At 43.6% G+C, this 22772-nt stretch overlaps 2 protein-coding genes across 11 annotated transcripts in view; one reads left to right on the plus strand and one right to left on the minus strand.

Annotated features, from left to right (window-relative positions):
• Nucleotides 1-6073, plus strand: part of GIT2 (GIT ArfGAP 2) — a 50891-nt gene extending 44818 nt beyond the window's left edge. For 9 of the 10 annotated variants that reach the window (XM_026656863.1, XM_024196401.1, XM_024196404.1 and 6 more), the window contains 2 exons: nt 2883-2946; nt 3776-6073. In XM_026656863.1, the coding sequence (XP_026512648.1) occupies nt 2883-2946; nt 3776-3988 (277 nt within the window). In that variant the 3' untranslated portion in view covers nt 3989-6073. Of the gene's footprint in view, nt 1-1892; nt 1915-2882; nt 2947-3775 lie in introns of all 10 variants that reach the window. The other variant, XM_024196411.2, reaches the window with a different exon arrangement.
• Nucleotides 6074-11956: 5883 nt separating this feature from the next.
• On the minus strand, nt 11957-22551 carry TCHP (trichoplein keratin filament binding). The gene is made up of 12 exons (XM_024196419.2): nt 22096-22551; nt 21461-21671; nt 20544-20600; nt 19393-19461; nt 17063-17236; nt 15950-16062; nt 15551-15617; nt 15067-15239; nt 13945-14026; nt 13494-13679; nt 12971-13114; nt 11957-12028 (listed from the first exon to the last, which is right to left on the minus strand). The coding sequence occupies exons 1-12, from the start codon at nt 22284-22286 to the stop codon at nt 11996-11998; spliced, it is 1500 nt and encodes a 499-aa protein (XP_024052187.1). The 5' UTR covers nt 22287-22551; the 3' UTR covers nt 11957-11995.
• Nucleotides 22552-22772: the final 221 nt, after the last annotated feature.

Raw genomic sequence — 22772 nt, forward strand, 5'->3', positions numbered from 1 at the left:
CTCTAAAATTATTGACCAGAGGCTTCTCTTTTGAACAGAGATCAATTTTAATTCTAATTTTTAAATATTTTTCAAGGTCTAAAGCAGAATCTGTAAGGATTCTTAAAATCTACTTTTGGATTATTAGTTAGCACTTCATAATAGTTCTGCTTACCAGAATAATTGAAAGTTTAGCCCAAACTATGCAGTCTAAAAGTAAATATTAACCATGATGAAATGCATGTATTTTACCAGTTGCTGTCTCTTGCTGGTTTGGTGTAGTACGTGTTCACCATGTGTCTACATTCACCAGGCATTCTTCATCTTTTTTCCGTTTGCCTTAGATGAAATTTTACAATCTTGTAGTTACACTTCACCAAAAAAGTGAGGTGTGCGTCCCGAATAAGAATTAGGAGTTACATAACAGCTTCTCTGTAAATTGGTAATCTTTGATTTATGCAATGAAGAACGGGGAAGATTTAACATTCAACAATACTGCATTGACAGCCTAATGTTCACGATGGACTGTCAAGTATGGAAATAAATGTTCTCTAAAGTGAATTGTTTCCTGGGCCTGTGTCTTCACAGCAAGCTAAAGAATGCACAAGGGTTAACCTTTGGCCCTGAGAAGCCCTGACAAGTAACATGAGTTGAGATTGTATATACTGTGCACTGGAGAAACAAGGTGGGGGAAGTAATGTCTTTTATAGGACCAACTTCTGTTGGTAAAAGAGACAAGCTTTTGAGCTACACAGAGCTTTCCTTCAGGTCTGAGAAAGGTACTCAAGGTCAGAGCTAAATACAAGGTGTAACAGATTGTTTAGCATAAGTAGTTAACACATATTGTAGGAGACCATTCAGTACCCCCCCCCACAACACACCTTTCAAGATCCATAGGTCCTACATGTGCCTATCACAACATGTGGTAGACCTCATCCAGTGCATTAAATGGCCCAATAACAACTATGTGGGTGAACCAGACAATCACGACACACTCAAATGAACTCTCCCAGAAAATCAGACAAAAACCCCACAGCACCCACAGGCGAACACTTTTCACAAAACGATCTCTCCATATCTGACCTCTCAGTCCTCATCCTCAAAGGAAACTTGCACAACATCTTCAAAAGATGAGCCTGTGAGCTTAAATTCATAACTTTGCTAGACACTGAAAATCATGGTCTTAATAAAGACACTGGATTTATGGCTTATTACAACAATCAGTAACCCAATAACCCCCCTTTTTTGTCCTACGACTGCAGAGGTGTTAACAGGCCACTCCACCTGGAATGGTCTCTCACAACATGTTGTATGCAGTGTTGTAGCCATGTCAGTCCCAGGATATTAGAGAGACCAGGTGGATGTTGGTAATAACTTTTTATTGGATCTTTTATCTTCTTCAGTCGCCTGAAGAAAAGCTCTGTGTAGCTTGAAAGTTTGTCTCTTTCACCAACAGAAATTGGTCCAATAAAAAATATTGGCTCACCCACCTTGTCTTTCTAACATCCTAGGATCCACATGGCTACAACAATACTACAATATACTGTGCAGTGTCCGTTTCTGAGCTTTTGCTCTATCTTTGTTATGTGTGTTTCAAAGCTCAGTTGGGAGATTACTGGTGAAAATGTCTATGGAGGTCATACACCTTAGATATTGCTGCTGAGTGTTTGAAAATAGCTTTATGCAGATTTGATGTAAAGATAAATAGCAATTCTTTTCTTGGAGAAACTCTGAACTTCATAAATGTAACCAAAGATCATTTGTAGGAAAGCAGTCTGCACTGGCTACCAGGGTATGGACAAGGTGACCTAGTAGGTCTCATTTCTAATTTTGATCATCCCAAATTGTTGACAAAATATTATTTGTGTAAAACTTAAACATTTAAATAAAAGTTTTTTTTGTTTTTTTTAAAGATTTTTCAGCTCCACTTCCAAGGTTAGTATATATCTAAGTCTGCATAGATCTTTGACTTGGCAGCTTACTTACTTAAATCTTTTACTAAAGTTTGGTTTCATAGTACTTTGGGGCTTGTACAGAAAATTCCATTCTTAAAATAGCAGATTAAATCTGATCTCAGTCTACACACACAAGAATGTGTGTTTTGTTTTTTATTGTCAGCCCTGCACACTCAGCCTGGGATCTGAGAGTCACTCTGGGATCTTAGATACACTTGTGCAATCCTGATGTCTCCAGTTAAAATACCCTTTAAACAGCAGAATCTGGAACTTTTATTTTGTGCCTGCAATTGTCTTCTGGCCATTTACTTACACACACACACACACACACACGCATATATGTATAATTTTTAAAAAATCTCTGACGTTACATTTTGAACAGGCAGATAAACCCCTCTAGAACATATTGTGCCACTTCTGTGGGAATGCAGAGCCAAACTCTAAAATTTGAATGTTCAAATCGTGACTTTAGGAAATGTCAGTCATGTACACTGATGTGCTGTTTTCACATTTGTAAGCATGTATTTCCATACTTGAGTATCTGACCGTGCTGGATACAGGATAGCGTGTGCAACCCATTACTCCTTCCCCCACAAGCTGTGTTAATCCAAGAATAGTTTAAACCTTTGATTTACCTAATGCAAAGAGTCTTACATCAGCTGTGAAGTTCTTGCTTTTCCTGAAGTTGTTTGTAGTACAGTGTGGTTGAAACACAAATTTGTACATAATTTACTAATGAATGTTTCAATGGGAAGCTTCATCAGACTTGCGTGTTGCAGAGAATCTGCTACAGTTGTGTTTGGAGGCTGTGCTAAGACAATGTTAGAAGATAATGTGCCGTTCTGTTAACTTGTTTGCTTTTGGAGAAATAGTCACTAACTAATTGAACTTCAAGAAAATCCAGTGTTTTTGCTGCTTTTGAATACTCTTTTTTGCATCTTCTTGCAGTTATATACCGTGCTCGGAAAGAATACATGTGGCAGTAACAGAAATGGCAGCCTTGTTCCCAAAAGTGAGTCGCTTTATTTCTTCAGCAATGGCAATGTTTCTCAAATGTATTCTGCTCTCAATCTCGCTTATCTTGAGGCTTTGTGACAGAAGAACCTTTAAGGGAAGTTGGTGCAATGAATATATTTCTGATTGGACATGGGGAGGGCGCGCGGGGGTGTTGATTTGGTTAAGAAAATCAATAAGGAAATTTAAAATTCCTAAGCTTTCGCTCCTTTTTATTTTACAGTGGGTCCTCCCTGGGTTTAGATTTTTTGCAATGAACAAAAAGCAAAAGATGGATAGATAGGAGGGAGGAACATTACTTTCATCAAGACGAGGATCTTTGTCAGACCTTGCACCTTTCTATTTGTCACCATGCCAAGTGGGTAGAGTTAGTTGGTACACCAGGATGCACAGGTTGGTTGAGATGAAATGCCCACAGTTCCCATAAGCCAAGGACGCTTACATCTTGCTTGAACAGCGATGGAGCTATACCAGAACTTTGCTTGACCTGTCATCTCGTGACTTGCATGGATGTAGACCATGTCTTTAGACCACTTCTCAGGTCTTTTATAGGCAGCTTTCTGGGAGCAAATAATTATCTGTGTGGGTCTCAATGAATTCCAAAGGGTCTGCTTCTGCCCAATGTCTTGTCTTGCCACAAGGTGCCCTACAAGCCCTTCCTTTCCTGGCCTTTGACGAGGAAAAAGCTACTGAGCCCAGGCCACCTTGCTACAGTATTAGAGCATTTTCAAACAAATGCTAAATCTCACTGATTCAAAGTCATCCTAAAACAGCTGTGTATAATCCATGCTAGCTAGCTCAAGCTTTGTTTGCTTTTCCCTTCCTAGAAACCCAAATCTGAGCTGGTAAGGACGTCGCTGCGGCTGCTGACATCTAGTGCCTACAGACTCCAGTCTGAATGCAAAAAAACCCTGCCCATAGAGACCTGCCCTACCACGGACATCCAGCTGGTCACTCAGCAAGTGATTCAGTGTGCATATGACATTGCCAAGGCTGCTAAACAACTGGTTACCATCACAACCAAAGAGAACAACAACTGAGTCCTCTCGGGTTTTTTAGTCTTGGTTTTTTAGAGATTGGAGTTTAAATTTAGACATGTAACTTTTCAAATTTTTACAAGAAAACTAAGGGGGGAAGTTCAACTTTTTTAAACTCAGTATTATTTTTGCATGTTTTCTAACAGAACTTTCAAAGATTAATTTAACCCACTGCCTTATTTTTGTGCCTGTGTTGCCAGTTTAATGACTGAATATAGTGTGTTGCAAACAGCTGTTGAGCCAATATCACATACCAACATTGTATCAGAGGTTCTTATAGGAGATTCCTTGGAGCTGTATTCTGCTTTCGGATATTGCACGCGCACACACAACTCTCATTGAAGTCAAATGCGCATATCAAAGGGCAGAATCTAGCCTTGAACTGCTCTGCATGGTGAATCCCCTTGAATAACACACTCTCTCTCAGCAGGACAGTGGACTGTGAAGGCTCCAGGAGTGTAACTGTTGAACAGTCAGTAGAATGAAGTTTTATATAGTCTTCCTGAGAATTGAATACAAAGTTATATTCTCTGTTTCATATCAACTGTTGTGCAATAACCAGTCCTTAGTCTGCTGAAACTAGTAGTTGTGGGCATCCAAACCTATTAAATGTTAACTCTACAAGGTCTTTGTCACTTTTATCTATTTTGGAAGGAAGCATGAGATTAAGTAGTTTCTTTTAGTTGTCACTATGCCACTAGTCTATACATTTGATGTTACTTTAGAAAGGCATTAGTGGTTACAATCTATCATTTTCATTTCTCTAAAAAACTCACTTTGAAGTTTCCCACAGCATTTATTCCCATTTTAGTGTCCTCTTTAAGGCTGTCTCTTGTTTGCAGCAGTATTGTTGTTTAATATCTTTTTAGATGCAGTTTCACTAAAGAGTTCAGTGATTTCTTTAAAATGGAAGATAAGAGGGCCAGTTCAAAAGAAGCCATGCCTGACACGGTACATCATATCTATACCTCACTGTAGTGGAATGTGAAAAATACACTTTTTATATAGTACCTCTCATGCCAAGCTTCCAAAAACTACAAACTATATACAGATTGACACCTACCTTAAGGGTCATCTTCAATACACAACCCACCATGTGCTAACCAACCACTTTAATGTATTCCCTAGCTAAGTTCCAGTACCTTTTTCTTTAAAGTTCATGGGTAAAATTTTCAAAACCACCTGAATCCTCATTTTCAAGGGGGACACAGGTACTTAAAGAGCCAGAGTCTTACTGAAAGTCGGTGAGATTTGGGTTCTTAAGTGCCTGTCACCTTTGAAAATGTGGACTTAAACTCCTAAGTCAAGCTCATGCCTACTGACCTGTTTTGATAATCACTTAAAGCACTGTTCTACTTACAAGTGAACCTGTGAAAATGACATTGAGAGGCCCCAGTCTGGCTACAAACAATTTGTTCAGTTCATATATAAAAAGATGTTTTTCCTGTTTACCAATCAGTCCTATAACCTCCCCCGGAGATCTGAATGTCAGCTGTTCTGATTCGTATGCAATCAGTAATGACGATTCAGAGGCACTCAATGACACCTGTACAGTACCAATATCTGCAGTGAGTTAAACAGCTGAGGGCAGAATTTGGTCTTGCAATGGGAACTTAGTTAACTATCATGTTTTGTGATTCGCTGTAGCTGTGCAGATGCTGTTGAGCTAAAAGGAAAAAGTAGTTGAATTATTTTTGTTGTTGAAGTGAGAAGATAAGAGACTGAATGCAAAGAGGGAGCAGATATGTTGTAGTTCTTCATTATTTTTTCTAACTGTAACAACACTTAACATAGCTATTTCCCAGTGATGCTAAACCATCAGATAATGACTGGATTATAAGCCCTGGATGTTATACATAGTTACATATATATAAAAACATGAGGAAGTTTAAACTCTGAAGGCGGGTTTTCCACCACACTAACCACCTTCCCCTGTGATAAAATACTCCTACAATTCGTAGTTTCCTCTGGAGGCCCCAAAAGCCATAGGACCACACGCATGCAGTCTGCTATGTTAGTTTACTCACTGTGGCTTGGTCTACACTTACCCCCCAAGTCGAAGTAAGGTACGCAAATTCAGCTACGTGAATAACGTAGCTGAATTCGACATACCTTACTTCGAACTTACCGCGGTTCAGACGCGGTCCACACGCGGCAGGCAGGCTCCCTGTCGACTCCGCGGTACTCCTCTCGTTGAGCTGGAGTACCGCAGTCGACGGGGATCACTTCCTGGTTCGATTTATCGCGTCCAGACGCGATAAATCGAACCCGGAACTTCGATCCCCAGCCGTCGAACTACCCGGTAAGTGTAGACTAGCCCTGTGTTACCATTCAAGTGTGAGATTACAGGTAAACTGATCAAGAGTCACCATATAATGTTTTGTCTGAATATATAAATGCTAAATTTATTTTTCACATAAATGTTTGATTCAAAAACACTGTAGGAGACTGTCTACTGTTCTATAAGCAGAGTCTGCAGTATTTAGTTTGCTAAATCACAATTCTTTAGGTTGGTTTTTTTGGTGATAAAAATTTGCCGTGTTTTAGGTTAACAAACAAAAATTAAACCTTCAGAGGTTCCTTCCTTTTAAAATTACAATGTGTTTGTATGTGTGTATAAACACTGACTAAGTGCCATAATATTGTTGGATGCTGATGTTGTAATTAACTGCCTTTTTTAAAGCATTGTACTATTTTGGGATTAAAAGAAAGTAGGTAGGGATAACCTGTTGCAGTCTGATTCATACATAATGTATCCTGTCCCCTCTCCTGTATCTAGCGCTGCCTCTAAGCATCTGGAAATGCATTTAGACCAGGCTGTGATTTGAATAGTAGAGAAGTATTTTTAAAACCTATTACCAAAATTAAAGCACTCGTAATGCATTGTATGAAATAGAATAACCCCACTTAAGAACTGCTTTGAACTAGCACAGTAGGGACATGCAGCATGCTATTTGCTAGTATCCATCAGGACATCACTACACGTGGTTTTTACATATCCTGTGTGGGATACAGAGTAATTTAATGTTTCCTAAAATTTTATTTAAGGATATCAACTTTTTTAAATGCTTGCTCGGTGCCAAAACTGGAAAAGTCCCTTCAGATGAATAACTGTACATCTTTCCTGTGTTGGCGGCAGGTTTCGCAAGTACCCGATTCAATTAGACTCTGGCATGATGAGCTATACAAGTGTGGCTAAAGTGTAACCCACTTCACATTCTGTATCTAGATATTTTTTTAAATGTCAAACATCAGTTTTATGGTCCTGTTGTTAAACTGCACCTTGTCTAAATAGTTCTGTTCTGCTTACGTATTGGGTCATCGTAGCAAGTTATTGCACTAAGCAGTTATACATCTGGTGTGATATCTGCAGTATTCTTATGTTACTTCCTTTCAAGAAGCCAGTAGGACAGAGGTGCACTTTATGGAAATGGCACTTGGAGCAAAAGCTGACTCTACTCCAACCAAACCCTGGTTAGCTCAATGTATTAATCTACTCCACCCATTGTTGGTGTTTGCCAAAGTAGTGGATTGGGCCCAAAGCTTGTGTAGCATTATGCTTTGGACTGTGTGGATGTGTCTACGCTGCACTGTAAGCCAAGGGTTTGAGCTCAGCCTCAAGCCTAACCCCCTGTGTGTCTATACACAAATTGCACTAGCCAACGGTCCAGAACCCCAGGGAGGGAGGAGGGTCAAGCCCAGACCCAGCATTCAAGCCCTATTGCTTTGCAGAGTAGGCTCAGCCCTACTGGACTTGCGCTCTGGAGTCTGCCAAAAGCATCCCACAACCTGTCTTGCATTGTCTTCTGGACAGTCAAGTTTAGCGGATGGGCAAATTTCCCCACTGCATCATGAACAAAGGGCTAGAGTAGCCACATTTTGGAGGGTGCTAGGACTCGGGCCTGCATAATGCAGTGTAGATGCTGGAGCATTCAGCCATTCCTAACTTGTGGTTATAGATGAGTGTAGATGCTCAGGGTACGTCTCCACTGCGATGAAACCATCTGCGGCTGGCCTGTATCAGCTGACTCAGGCTCACAGGGCGGGGTCCCAGAGCCTGGGCTTCAGCTCAAACTCGGCTATCTACCCTGCAACGTTCGTAGCCCTGCAGAGCTGACAATGGCCAGTGTGGGTGTTTTATTGCAGTGTAGACAAATCCTCAAGCCCTAGGTGAACAAACCCAGGATCTGCTAACTCGAGTTCTACTAACCCTGGTCTTACATTGCAGTGTAGACGTGCTTTGAATGGCTGCAGGGCAGAAGCTATTAAAATATCTGGAGTAGTTTAGGTGCAAAAAGATGTGGGTTTTTTCCTGTGGCTGGAACCCCACTTTCAAATAGCTTGTATGTTTTCTCTCTTGCGCTTACAGAAATGTAACCCTCTCCCTCCAACAATGCTGCACAGGACAGTGAAAATGCCTTTTTATGAACTTGTATTTCTGTCCATATTGTACTCATGATTTAGCCTTTAATGTTTACTGTATTACATAAAATTACTGTACAACCCTTTAAGTGTTATAAAATTGTTTGGGATTATTTGCCTGCTACTTATGCAATAAACAGGCTTTTAAAGTGCTTTGCCTTTGGGATATATGGGCCAAATACAAAGTACATACAAGATGGTACTATAAACAGTGCAAAGGGAGTAAATTGCCGTGTAACTAATGCACTGAGAAGCAGTGTGTATTTAAAATAGCTGAATTAAAGATTTAGACCTTGGTGGTCCTAGTTTTCCTGCTATCTTCTGGCATATGCACATCATCAGTAGGCCAAATCCAGAAGAGATAGAAGCTACATGCCAGTAAGTGTGTCTGTCTCAACTGCTGTTACAGATGGGGATGTCAAGTATCAGAGGGGGAGCCGTGTTAGTCTGAATCTGTAAAAAGCAACAGAGGGTCCTGTGGCACCTTTAAGACTAACAGAAGTATTGGAGCCTAAGCTTTCGTGGGTGAATGCCCACTTCATCAGTCTTGTGTCTGGGCATTCACCCACGAAAGCTTAGGGCTGGTCTACACTGCCGCGCTAGTTCGGCGGCTGGGGATCGAAGTTCCGAGTTCGATTTATCGCGTCTGGTCTGGACGCGATAAATCGAACCAGGAAGTGATCCCCGTCGACTGCGGTACTCCAGCTCAACGAGAGGAGTACCGCGGAGTCGACTGGGAGCCTGCCTGCCGCGTGTGGACTGCGTCTGAACCGTGGCAAGTTCGAAGTAAGGTATGTCGAATTCAGCTACGTTATTCACGTAGCTGAATTTGCGTACCTTACTTCGACTTGGGGGGTAAGTGTAGACCAAGCCTTAGGCTCCAATACTTCTGTTAGTCTTAAAGGTGCCACAGGACCCTCTGTTGCTTTTTACAGATGGGGATGTGGTAGCAAAGGGCCATAAGTTATACCAACTTACTCACCTCTGCCTGGTTCCCTAACTGTAGAGCATTACTATCCTTAATGTGTTCAGCCAGTTAAATTAAAAAACTATAAAGGATTGAAAACTGCCAATAAATTCAGCTACTTTTCTTACTCCTTCATGCTGTGCGCATCAAATGGTCACATTTTTTATCATGCTGTAATAACCCATCCTTGCGGGTTCAGGAATGGTATTGGCAGGCAATGAAGGAAATCCTGCACAATATAAAACTAAAAGCCACCACTGACAGTTGGAAGGGGGCTTATAGCAAATGAATGTGGGGGCAATATGAAATTAATGGTGCTCAGTTGAACTACAAAGTTTTATTCTGTATTTTATAGGGTGGGGTGTACTCTAGAAACTCTTCCTGGTACAGTGATGTTGCTTAGGGGTGTTAATTTTGGTGACATTTTTATACTGGCAAAGTACATTTGGTAGCATGGCTCATTTCATTTGGGGAACCGGTGAGAGCTATACAGGCCAAAGTACTTCTTTGCTGGTAACTGCACCTCCACTAGAAGGATTTGCCACTGGAGCTATACCATCAAACCTTCTCCTGTAGACCTGGCCTTAGACGAAGTCTGACTTCATTTATGTAATTGTGTTATAGTGCCGATCTTGAATTTTGTATCATGAATATGGAATGTATCTCATACCAGTTAGAACTGGTCCACTAGATTAAGGTGCCTTTGGCATTTTCCCCTCTTGAAACTCACTATGCACTCACCACCTGTGTGATTTACATATGGAAATTCATTCAACTCATGATTTACTTTTGAACTTATGCAAACTGAGAAGAGCTACTGCTACTAGTGTTTGAAGTCACAAGATTCTAACTCCCTGTAATACACAATGGGTCTCCACTAGCACAATGTGGGAATCTTCCAATACAATTGAATCCACTAGCCTCAAGCAAATACGTGTGGAATCTGAGTTGCCTAAACATCATTGTCCATTATAGTAGATGTTTTAAGCGAGACAACTGTACCAACTTAATGTTCATAGCACTAGTTACTTTAACTGTTGAGCTCAGTCACTTTGCTGCCTTCAATTACAGTGAAATCTACTTGAAAAAAATAAATGGGAAGATTACCCCCTGACTCTCTGGGGTGAAAGTACTGGATAAACTTGATGAATTTTAGGTAGCAGTTGCTCCTATTTCATGTTTTCCTTTTAAAAATACACATGATGGCAAGATTAGATTTTTACAATAGAGGATGCAAACCTCCAGGTGCACAGCAAGACTCAGTAGACTAGCACTAACCACCTCTTTCCATGGGTTTTATGGAACTACTGCCCCACCTCACTCTATGTCCTGTGTGCTTACCAAGCCGGAGAACCTAACACCCAAACCAGGGATTTCACACTGGTCCCTAATGTGGTAGAGGGTCAAAACCTCTAACCTAACATTGTTTTGTTTATAGCTATGTTATAGCACATGAAAACTCAACTGGCCCTCCTAGTGCAGTTGAGTAGATTAGTAGGAAGACGTAGTTTGAAGCAACAGCCACCACCCCACTCCTGTACAGGCTGAAGCTCTGATTCTAACAGCAGAGACAAGCTGTACTGTCACTGAAGAGCTCTGAACCTCATTACAAAGGTACAGTTGGGGGGCAGGGGCGGAGAATCACTTCTCCCTTTAGCACGCGTTTCTAGTCTGGGAAGAAGGGTGAGCTAGCCTTTTTTTTAAAGAAAAGCCCCACTTTCAAAGAACGAGGAGTGTCTAATTTCAAGCCAGTACCATCCATTGTTAAGGCCAGTACTGCATTGTTCACTAGATAGCTGGTCATAAGCACATCCAATGCAGGGATCTCTTTTTCAAAATGAGATAGTGTAAGAAAACTTCAAAGAGTAAATCTAAAACAGACAAGTAAATATTTATTGAAATCTTTAGAGTCCTAGAGCCTAAATGAAACTTGTGTCAAGAATTGACACACTATAGCACTACAATTCTCACAAACACTGTTTTATAATGCATGGGGATAAGGAAGCACAGGAGGGATTTCTGAGCAAACATTACTTAGGGTTAATATAAAAAGCATGATGCTAAAGAAACTCTTTCCGCTATAAACAGCAACAGTCAGTGGTTTAGTATCATTGATGCAACTAGGTTGCATTAGTCAAGAATACATGCAGCTATTTTAAAGCTTTCTGCATATTTACTCTTCCATCATTGTTTTTCCTGGTTGAAGTGTAGTTGGACAGTCGACTTTGCCTTACATGCGACATCGTGTCACTTCACAGCTTCTAAACACTGGAAGCAGCTGGAACGGTGTAGAGCCGTCTCCACACTTAGGATAGTATTTTCAAGTACAGCTCCATTGGCCTACCTCTGCTGCTACTGCATTCAAGGGAAATTTGACCTTGACTTCAATGGGAGAATTTGGCTGAATGCTTTTGAAAACTTTGACCTTCATTTGCACTGAGCACATCTCCACCAGCTTCATGGACTATTCCTGACAATTTCATGACAACAGCACCTTGATTCTTGGTTTTGAAATATTCCACAACATCCTGATCTTGTTTAACAGGCACATAGCATCAGTATGAAGGACTCAATGTTGCAGGCTATGATGCTCACACCTCAGAACTTAAGGGCAACCCTTCTCAGGTCCAAGCTGTTTTTGGACGACCACGGGGCTGGAAAAAAGTCAATAGCAAGAAGTACCATAAGAATTTTACATTCAGAATTAAACTCCCAGGCACGTAATACTCAAGGTGCTGGCCCCTTAGCGGACAAGCTGCAGATGGTAGTTCTGGTTTATAAAGAAAGTACTATGTTCTATTAATGGACAAGACAACACCCTTCATGAAAAGCCATCAGTGACTTGGATAGTCACTTCTCCAAAGAAAATCAGAATGCCAAGCAATGAGAGGGTGTCAGAGGTTACCATCACTGCCACGGTAAAGGGATAAGAATGAAGCCACTCTGCCATATCATCTAAAATTAGAAGCCAGCTGGCAGAGGACAGGTTTTTTTCTGGGCATGTAAGAAACTTTCCAAAACCAGTTTGTCAAATGCAGCATTCCTTCTGCCAGAATACTAACGGGGTCCTGCTGCTTTTGCAGCTTTTTTGGATTCTTGGGCAGAGAAGGGGATGTTGGGAGCAGCTCTCAATCACCTGGTGATAGCCACACCCTAGTGCATGGACTGAGAACTAGGGATATACTTTGAGGCAATTGTGAAAGATCTTGCTTTAAAAGACTCATAAAATGACTATCTGCAAAAGACAGGAAACGGGCAATGCCTGAGACAACACCACAGCAATCTGAATCTTCCAGGGACAGTGGGAGATCCATTAGAAATGGCAGTGGGGGAGAGGCAGTGAACTTACTCTGCCAGCAGTCACTGCCCCTGAGCAATGACAGAACAGAGCATTTTTAGGTGTGAAACCTTTGCCCACCTCAGGAGCAGCTCTGACTTTTCCTGATGAAGAGGAACTGTGCTCAGAGGCAATTGCTGGTTACTCTCTGCTGCATGCTGACTTCCACTGTCAAACACCATGAACTAGCTGGGGGTGGAAAGTTAGCGTGGGCAACATGCATGATTTCATTGGGTCCTGCCAAGATCCTGCTCCTTACCTTACTGGGATAGCCCCGCTCAGTCATGCGCTTGGCCTCTTGCCGCACTAACTCCTCACAGTGCTGCTCTGCCAGCCTTGCTTCCTCCTCCTCCTCCTTCTGGCGCTGTAACGCTTCCTGCGCTTGCAGGTGACGCTCTGTAAGCTGAGTATTTTTAAAGATAAGCTATTAAAGTGAGATCACAGGTAGAGACCCAAACTAAACAAAGGGGGGGGGGGGAAGGTCAGGACTCAAGAGGCTTGAATCAGTGTCAGATCCGTCTTAGTTAATTGGATACTTTAGTATGGGGGTGGGAGGTTACCTGACTAAGCACCAGTTACAGCTGCTGGCGTGTGTACTCTACCTTTGCTAGCAAAATTGGGAAAGTTTCAGTAGAAAGTTACCGAGAATCTTGTTCTGACACTAAGGAATCGAAGAGCATTTTTCCATGCACTAAAATCTAGCAAAACTGGGTAAGCAAAGGAGATTTGCTAACAGCATCCTAATGACCTGGGTGCAGGTTTGATGAAGACCTGGGCTCTACCTGGGACTCCAGCTCTTGTTTGCGAGCGGTTTTTAGTTCCTCCTCTTCCTCTCTCTCTCGACGAGTTAGCTCTTTGGCCTCCTCAAGCTCTCTAATCAGTTGTTCCCGGTATTTTACACATTCCTCCTGGGCGTGTCGATTTAGCTCCATCTTCTCTTGGATCTGACACAGTCGGCCTGCAAGGACCTGTTTGGAGTAAGATGGGGGATGAAGGGAAGAAATAGGGTAAATAGAAAGAAAGGGGCCAGACTCAGAAACCAAACTAAGCAGATCTTTATCTAGACAGTTGCCCCAGGTCTCAGAAAATACACTGGGCCAGCAGAAAAGCCCATCCCCCAGCACAGAGCTAACCAGCTTTACTGAGCCGTTACTATGTATTCTAGGTAAATATACACCAGTGTGAAAGTCCCTCTTTCAGCCAGCAGAGTAATCACTGTCGAGAAGGCACCACCTCATTCATCAGTCTGTCTCTGGCCTTCCTCTCTCTCTCCCATTCTTCTTCTCTTTTTTCCCACACTTGTTTAGCTTCTTCCCTGAAGGGGAGAGAGAGAGAGAGAGTTGATCTCCAGCATTATTGCTTGCAATAACGAGAGACAGGAACAGAGAAGCCTTCAATACCGTATTTCCTGCAGCCTCTCTAGTTTCCATGTGCACGCAGAGAACCGCAGGAAAGCAATTTGTCTGTTATAAACCTTATGCTCAGGAGTGCTTCTGCCTCCGACAGGGATGGGAAACCAGGGCCCTGGCAGAAAATTTAGTTTGCAAAGCTTCTCTTCCCCACAGCATGTCTAGCAAGGAAAGTTCCTGTGCAGCCTGACTTGTCTGGGCATGAAGTATCATATCGACGCCTCTAGCTTTCACTGAGCCAAATTCTGCTCCCACTCACCCCCCATGGAAACTTTTTGAAGTCAGTGGGGTTACAGTGGATTCTCTTTCAACTTCCATCTCTCTTGAGAAACAAAGGAAACAACACACAACTTTAGAAGTCATACATAGGTCCCAAAGCCCACTGGCTGGATGATCAAATGCTGGTTTTAAGTTCTTGTCAGAAAAGTCTGACTAGAGTCATGATGTGGATGGGCAAGGATTGGACTTGTTCACGGTTGCCAATCCATTACTTCTAAAAATAGTTGCTCCCTGTTTATTAACTCTAGTACTAGTTGCAGCAAGAGAAAGACGGATTATGGAATCACTCCCATCAAGGAGAAGGAACCAGAAGGTCTTGATGCTTTTCAGCCAAAAGAACTGTGTCCTTTCACCTGAATATCCTTGTGTTACCTCCACATTGTGACTGGATGGCTAAACCATTCAACATAAAAGATGGAAAGTAGAAAAGGACCTAAAACCCACCCCTACTTCTGTTACACAGGACTCTGTGTAATCAGCCTTTCCTTCTAAAACTGCAAGACTAACTAGGAAGCCAGGAAGAAGATGGCTTCCAGTGGTCCCTTCCTCACCTGTGTGTATCAACAAAGTAACATTTACAGAGTTCTACCAACCTAGAAGAGAGGATGTTCTTAAAGGGAATCATTCATCACATTTAAACTCTCTCCAGCAAGCACGTCAGACTCACCTAAAAATGGTCTCCAGTTCTGCCTCTCGGGCCTTTTCTAACTGGAGCTGCTCCTCAATTACATGTTTCATCCAGGCAGCATCTGCAGCAGCCCGCTCCCGTCTAGCAGAGTGGAGGCGTTGATCCTCATCTTCCTTCTCTAGAAGGGCTAATAGTATTTGCCTGTCCATCTCCTAGAGAAAAGCCAGAAAAGTCACACACACACACAGCAGGTTTTCAAACCAGGCCGCAAGTAAATTCTCAATGTGCACAGTCATGCTAATGTCAAGACTGATCACAGACTGGAAGCTCATAACAGATCCTCAGCACCACTCCTAATTTCCTCTTGCCCTAATGCCACCAGGGGGAGATGGAAGGAGCTTGGTATGGCTCTGGACAGACAAGAGATACGCAAACAAAGTAATCAACATGTAGAAACAGCAGTTTTTAGTGCAAGATGACAGTACTACATAAAATAGTTAGGTGATCTCTGGTCTTGGCTTACCAGCTCCTGTTGTATCTGCTGTGCACGTCTCTTTAGTTGGGCATTATACTGATGTCTCAAAAAGCGACTAGGAAAAAAAAGAGGATACAAAACCAGACTAGCTCCAAAGTCCCATGTTCTCTTTTAGCAACATTCAGAAAAGCGAACCATGACTAGTACCATCTATAAGCATTGGTGGGGGGAACCGTTCTTACTGCGTTAGTGTAATTTTTGTTCTATGTCTATTTAAAGTGCTAGCCCATCCACTGCTCTGGATTTTCCAGACATACAATATTAAGTAAATTAACATATACAGCCCACAGTGACACTGACAATATCCCCATATACAGTAAGTGCGACCATGGACACAGGAATGGCTCTCTCCCAACACCCACAGCACTGAACTATACCATATCATACCCAAGCTCCAACTTTTTCCTGCATGCTTCCATTTGCTTCCTCTCTTCTTCCAGCTCCTCCAGCTCCCATTGCTGTTTTAGTAAATTCTCTTGCTCTTTCTTCAGTTTTGTTGCCTGTTATAAAAGGAATAGCATTTCAGGGAGCTAAGGCCTCCAACTTCCTCATCCATTCTCAGATCCTTTATAGTTGTTGCAGGAGGGCAAAAGCAGCACAGAGAACCGGTTACACAGCACAATCTTTTATTTTCCCATCAACACTGGAGTAGCATCTGCAATTCTCTTTATCCAGCACTACCATTAGAACAGGGTAAGTTCTTCAGGATGTACTTTCCAATACAACAACCATGCCCACTGAAGCAGCTTCTGACTCAATGACTCGTTGGTCCTCGTTGACAGAGCAGTAGCCCTAAAGCCTGATCCTGAGAGTTCCGGTGGGAAATAAGGAGAAGGGAAGAAGATAAAATCCTCCCTGACCTGGAAGTGTTCTCAGGTATTGGCAGCTAGCAGCATGAAGCACTTTGAGACAAATTCCTTCCAGCAGGAGGCTGGCCCCCCACCTCAGAAGTGAACCTCTGTACCTGTGGTTGTGGCAGGTTTTACTGCCAGCAGTGGGATGAGTTCTAAGAAGAACTAGACTCCTTTTTGGGTATGGTAAATATCCCACACTAATCTCACTCTTGCCTTAATGTGTTAGAATATTGGAGACATAACTAGGAACTCCTGTTGGAAAAAAAGCCTTCAGTCTGCAAGCTACCGTACTTGGTGAGGTTCCTAAAACAACCCTCCTTTCTCTGAGGCAACAGATGCAATTGCGGTGCTCAAATACTTAAGGAGGAACACATGGAGGCCCAAGGTTAAATCTCACTGAAAAGTACCAACACGCAGGTAGAAAATAAGAAGCCACTGCTAGCAGAAGCCACGTCATATCCAATTAGAACGACTGGCCCTGCTGCTTCACCTCAGTGTTGAGAAACAAATTCAGCCAGACTCATAACATTGGCCTGGCCTCTCCCTTCTAGGATTCCAGAACAAACTCACTGCTCTGGTATCTCCCACCTGGACTGGAGGCTATCAAGTGCACTCTGCTTCAGATGAGGGGAAACTAAATGGTTACCTCCATCTCCCGGAACTTCAGTTCTTCCATTTGTTGCAGTAACACCTCAGCTCGTTTCTTCTCTTCCAGCCGCCTCTTTTCTTCCTCTTGTTTCATTCTTTCCAGTGCTTCCCTTCGGGCAAGTTCATATTCATTTTCATACCGTCTTTTTTCTTCTCTTTCAGTTGCTTCTTGCTGATTGAGCCCAAACAAAACGTTTAACGTAATAACTGTAATTCAATATCAAAATCACATGTATTTCAACTAATAGGATGTTTTAGATATACAAATATTCTAACATTTTAAAAGCCTGATTTTCAAACATGCAGAGCACCCAGCGAGTCCCTGGATTCCAACTGGAAATGAAGGTACTCAACATTTTTTTTAAATTAGTTCAAAGCCTTACGCACCTCTAAAGGGATCAAAGAGACAATGCTGAAATGGAGCCCTCTTTATCTGTGTGATGCTGACAGACCAGGTGCCAACTCATGCTAAGGCCCCTAGGCTTCACTGAATACTGACAAATACATAGATGGAAACCAGTCTGGCTCACCTGCGTGTTACTATTGTTAATATAGACAGCAGAGTTATAAGAATGTGTTTAGACTTTATGAAATGCTTGTAGGATGCTGCATGTATTCAGCTTATGTCGGTACCCCATGTTAGAAGGTAATATTAAAGTGTGTGCTCTGTAATTATAAAAGTGTTTGCTCTACAACTGTAAATCCCCAGTCTGTAGAGAAGCATTAACAAGTATGAAATACTAATATACCGCAAGAGGTGTCATCTCCTGCCCAACAAAAGACCTGTAGATGCCAGACAATCCACTGGACATCAGTGGACAAAAGCCTTTGTTGATTGCGCCCCATGAAGAGGAGACATGCAATAGTTTGAATAAAAATCCACATCAAGAAGAAATTGTTATCCCTATGCTGGTTGGACTTCAGGGAGAAGGCAACACTTCACAGTATAAGCACGAGATCCCCAGCTGTTTAGCTGGGTAAGCCCTAAAGGACATATAGAACCTGCACATTACCTCAGTGTCTATTACTTTTTGGAACCTAAGATTATAACTCATTTGTGTGTGTTTACCTACTTTAACCTAATAACTCTTATTTCCTTTTCTCAGTTAGTAAACCTTTAGTTTATTATAGGATTGGCTACAAGCATTGTCTTTGGTGAGAAACCTAAGGTACAAATGACCTGGGGTGACTGGGAGTAACCTGAATATTATTGTGATTTTTTTGGTGTAAGGGTCCATCTATCATATGGCAAGATAAACCAGAGTGCCCCAAGGGACTGTCTGTGACTCCATGTTAAGGCTGTTATAGTGCCTGAGGAGTTCACACTTGATACTTGGTTGGTGAAATTTAATCATAGAACATACAAACGGGGGCACAAATTCCAAATTGGCTGTAACTGTCTGCCCTGTAGTTGGCACTCATGTCCGTGAGCCACTCCAGGAAGCTTGACAATCTGTACTTTCACTGCCAACACAGCCATCTGCTGTGGGCTGCCTTCAGACTAACCAAAGAGTTAAATAAGACCTTGCTTATTTCAATATCTGAAACTGTTAAGTTTGACAAAGTTTAGTTTGTGATGTAGGAACAAGTTCTTGAAGATGTGCTCACATGGGTACTGCATTTAGGTCTCTTAGGTTGGAACAGTGCCCTTGGTGCCACATCAAATCATGCAATTTATTTAGTCTACTAAGCAATGCCGCTGATTTTATATTATCAGGAAAACAAACCAGAAATAAAGCCAGAAAGGAGATTTATATACTTGCCTGACAGAGAAGATGAGGCAGAATTAAATTGCATGATCCCATCTTCATATAAAACAGTGAGGCACCACTATACATTCACTCACAACTGAGTAGAGGAGAGTATTTGGCAGTCCCTTCCACCTCTGACAACACTAATATCTAAGCACAGGAGGTGGAAGGCTTGTAAGTCTCTACAGAAAGCAAGGTTTCCCAGCGGGAGGTCAGATAAAATGAGCATTCCTCTCCCCCACCCCAAAAAAACCTAAACAGTATCTGCTCTTACAGTTCAGCACTCCTCCCACAGCTAAGAGGTACCAGTATGACTTAGAGTGGTGATTTTCAAACTGTGGGTCGGGACCCCAAAGTGGGTTGCAAATCCATTCTAATGGGATCATCAGGGCTAGCATTAGACTTGCTGGGGCCCAGAGCCCAAGCCCCATTGCCTGGGGCCAAAGCCCAAGCCCTGGGTGGCGGGGCTCAGGCTACAGGCCCCCCTCCTGAGGTCATATCGTAATTTTTGTTGTCAGAAGGGGATCACGGTGCAATGAAGTTTGAGAAACCCCGACTTAGAGCAATCCTAGCATACCTGCTTCTTTTCTGTGAGCTGATCGCCCCAAACGTCTATCACATGCTTCTTGTGGAGCTCTGACTCAATCTGAAGAAGGGAACATAGAGATCATCAGAAAATCAAGTGGTGCAGTCCGGTCTCCCATTCTGTACTATGGCATATGAAACAGGCTCTAAGAAACTATGATGTGGATTGCCATAGGTCTGCAGACAGGGAGAAATAACTAACTAGTAAGCATTGCATTCCCAGGCAACTGTCTGTTCTGGGGTAGCCCACAGTGCAGCAGCAGAATCCCCTGAGCTTGGCTATATCAGGGAGATTCTCAGCCTTCAGAAGAGGAGACTATATGACCACCTGTCTCAGGTGAGATGCTGGTGAACCTCTTTGGCCAAGGAAGGTTAGATAGGACTCTGTGGCGCCTACTGATACACCCCTACCTAAGCCATAGAGGTCACTGCTAAGGATCAGATTGCAGCATGGAACACTGAGCAGCAGAATTCCTTCCAGCAGATTTCCCCACCACCCCAGAAGTGAGCCTTTATACTAGTGGTTGTGGCGTGTTTTACAGCCAGCAGTGGGATGCTCTTTCTGCCAAGGTCTGAACATGCAATTGGTAGAGCCTTCCTCAGCCCCTGCCAGCCCTAGGACTCACGTAGCAATTCCAATCACAGGACTAGTTGGGAATAATCACAAATGTTAAAGAATATAGCAATAAGCAGGCAGAGTGGAGGACCAGCGGAACAAAAGCTAAGAAAGCACTTTAGTGGTACAGGATACAATTTTCAAAAGAATCAAAGTCCCTTAAGAAGTTCTGTCCCATTGACTTCCAAAGGGACTTCAATTTTCAAAAGCATCTTATCCGCTAAGCCTATAGTACAAGGCAAGAGCCAAGTATCTGAGAATCTTGCTGTCTGTCTAGTTTCTTGCACTGGCACCAACCTCACCTCACAAGGAGGTGCTTCTACTTTAGTGATTGCATTTGAGGGTCTGCAGTCAGTGAAATAAAGAGGTTTCTGATTATTTGGAAGAGCACATGCCTCTGGAGTGATGATACAGAACTCTTAAGTAGTTGAACCATTTTTCTTGGCTTGACATCTGTTACTTCATTTTAAAAAATCTAAAACCTGATTTAGTACACTCAGAACATTAGTGAAGTGAGTAATTATCACCTCTCGGAGTTTGGTATTGTTCTTCTTCCAGTGTTCATACAGCAGCTCTTCAGCAACCTATCAACAAAACATGAGTCAGATCACATCAGAGTAGATCAAATTTTAACAAATATTACAATCTCCCAAAACATCTGTTAAGTATGATCAAGGTTGGGAAATACAGCACTAGACAATCCCCCCAGACAGCTAGTGAATACGTATTTGGAATGTTACCAGATCCATTTTTTTTAAATGGATTAAAAAACACTCAGTTTAAATCAAAGGGATTGGCCATCCCATCAGCATGTCAGGAACATATACTATTGTAACAATATGGGGGGCGGGGAATTATTCTTATTAAGGATTAATCCTCCAATAAGAGGCTAAACCCCAGAATTTTTAAGACATATTACTGGATACAATTATATGGCATCTCTCCTCCAGGGGGCTCTCCAAATGCTTTGCAAACTGTCTATTTAAGGATTGACTCACCCACCAGTGATATGCAGCCAATTCATGGTTCAGTTTGGCAGCCACCCATGGAAGTAGCAACAGGAGGGAAAGTGAAGAATGACTTCCCCAGTTAAAACTGCTGCAGCAATATAAACTAGGCTGAATATAATTAGTCAGGATCTCAAGGATAGCACCCCAGCTCTTACAGAAAGTGCTGAGGGATCTTCAATAGCAAGAAGAAGTCAAGACTAGTTCTTCCTCTCATGTTGTTTGACACTCAGTTAACCAAAGCCAAAACAGGTATTTAGAAATCACGAGTTCCCTTTCCTGCAGGACACAGAATCAGGCAGACACAGGGGACACTTATTTCTCTAATCAAGTTTTAAATCAAAGAGATACTTACCCTCAGCCGCAGGTGTGAGAGGGACAGAAGGGCACTCCAGCTCAGCCTACACACACACCTCAGACCACTTCTCACAAGTTACCTTTTTCCGACGCTCTTCTCTAGCAGATTTCAAATCTTCACTTCTCTCTCTGATCTTGTTCAGCTCGGACTCCTCGTTCAGTCTCAGCTCCCTGAGTTCCGCTGTTAGCAATTCTCGCTCCTCATACAAAAGTTTCCTAAGTTGTTCTCGTCTGTGCTCCAAGCTGATTTTTTTCTCCTCTTTCATTTTCTCACAGTGATATGCATTCATGCTACCAAAGACACACAACGGAAGAGAGGATTAAGCATCCTGCTAGCCCAGAGTAAGAGAGTCTGCAAAACACGGGACACATGGCAGTGGGGCCATGTGTCCGTCTAATGACACAGACCACTTGCTGTTCCAAAAACCTTCTCAGTTGACCAGACTAAGATCAAAACTGGACCTGCCAGTGTCCGCTGCCTCCTATACCAGGGCATGCACAAGTCCTTCTGCCCTCCTTACGGGAATGATGGCGATGCCCCAAGGCCTAATCCCAGAGGCCCTAGAACAGCGGTTCTCAAACTTTTGTACGGGTGACCCCTTTCACACAGCAAGCCTCTGAGTGCGCCCCCCCCCCCCAGAACACGAAGCCCACAGCCCTGGGGACGGGGAGCCCCCGCGGCCCGGCCCGGCCCCGCCCGCCGGCGGAGTCTCACCTCTGCTGATAGGAGCGGCGCGAGCTCCACTGGCTCTGTTTGGAGCTGCAGACTCCGGACTGTTTGAAATAGCGGCTGTTCCGCTCCCACTGCTGCCGCCAACGGGCCTCCTGGTCCCGCTGCCGCACGATCTGCTTCTCCAGGGCTCTGCTCCGGCTGGGCCAGCGGGCGGGCAGCGTCGGCAACGCCATCGGCCCAGCACGAGCGCGGCGGGGTCACCGCGCCTCAGCCTCCGAGGGTCGGCCCGGGCAGGCCCCGCACTCCCGGGGGTGGGCGAGGGGAGGCCGGGCAGGGGACAGCCCCGCCCCCCGCTCGTGCCCCCGGGCGAGATGCAGCCACCGGCTGCGGGGCCCGAGGCGCTGCTGGGCTGCCCCCAAGGGGCCTTTACCGACAGAGCCCGCGGGGCGGCACCGGGTGAAGGGAGGACTCGCTCCGAGCGGCGCCCGCCGGGGAAACAGTAACGGCTTCCGCACTTCCGGCCTCCGCCGCGCAGCACCATGGCAACGCTTCCGGGCGGGGCTACGGGCTCCTTCGAGGGACACGCTGTCCCTGAGCGCCCAATGAGGCGAGACCCCGCCCTCTCCTCCCCGGTCCCGCCTGTACGCGCGGGCAGTTTCCCCAGCTGACCCGTGCAAACCGCCTCCGCCACTCTGTGCAGTTTATCATCTGTTCACACT

The sequence above is a fragment of the Terrapene carolina genome, unplaced genomic scaffold (genome assembly GCF_002925995.2).
Source record: "Terrapene carolina triunguis isolate 2854851 unplaced genomic scaffold, T_m_triunguis-2.0 Scaffold234, whole genome shotgun sequence".
Lineage (NCBI taxonomy): Eukaryota > Metazoa > Chordata > Testudines > Emydidae > Terrapene > Terrapene triunguis.

What these genes read in the sequence shown, in the direction of transcription:
- TCHP (XM_024196419.2), bottom strand. Translation starts at nt 22,286, where the DNA reads ATGGCGTTGCCGACGCTGCCCGCCCGCTGGCCCAGCCGGAGCAGAGCC. An exon ending in AGGAAAAAGTTGGAGCTTGG is followed by an intron (nt 15,618 to 15,949) that starts GTATGATATGGT and finishes TTTTTTTCCTAG; the next exon opens with TCGCTTTTTGAGACATCAGT. An exon ending in GAACTGGAGACCATTTTTAG is followed by an intron (nt 14,027 to 15,066) that starts GTGAGTCTGACG and finishes TCTCCCCTTCAG; the next exon opens with GGAAGAAGCTAAACAAGTGT.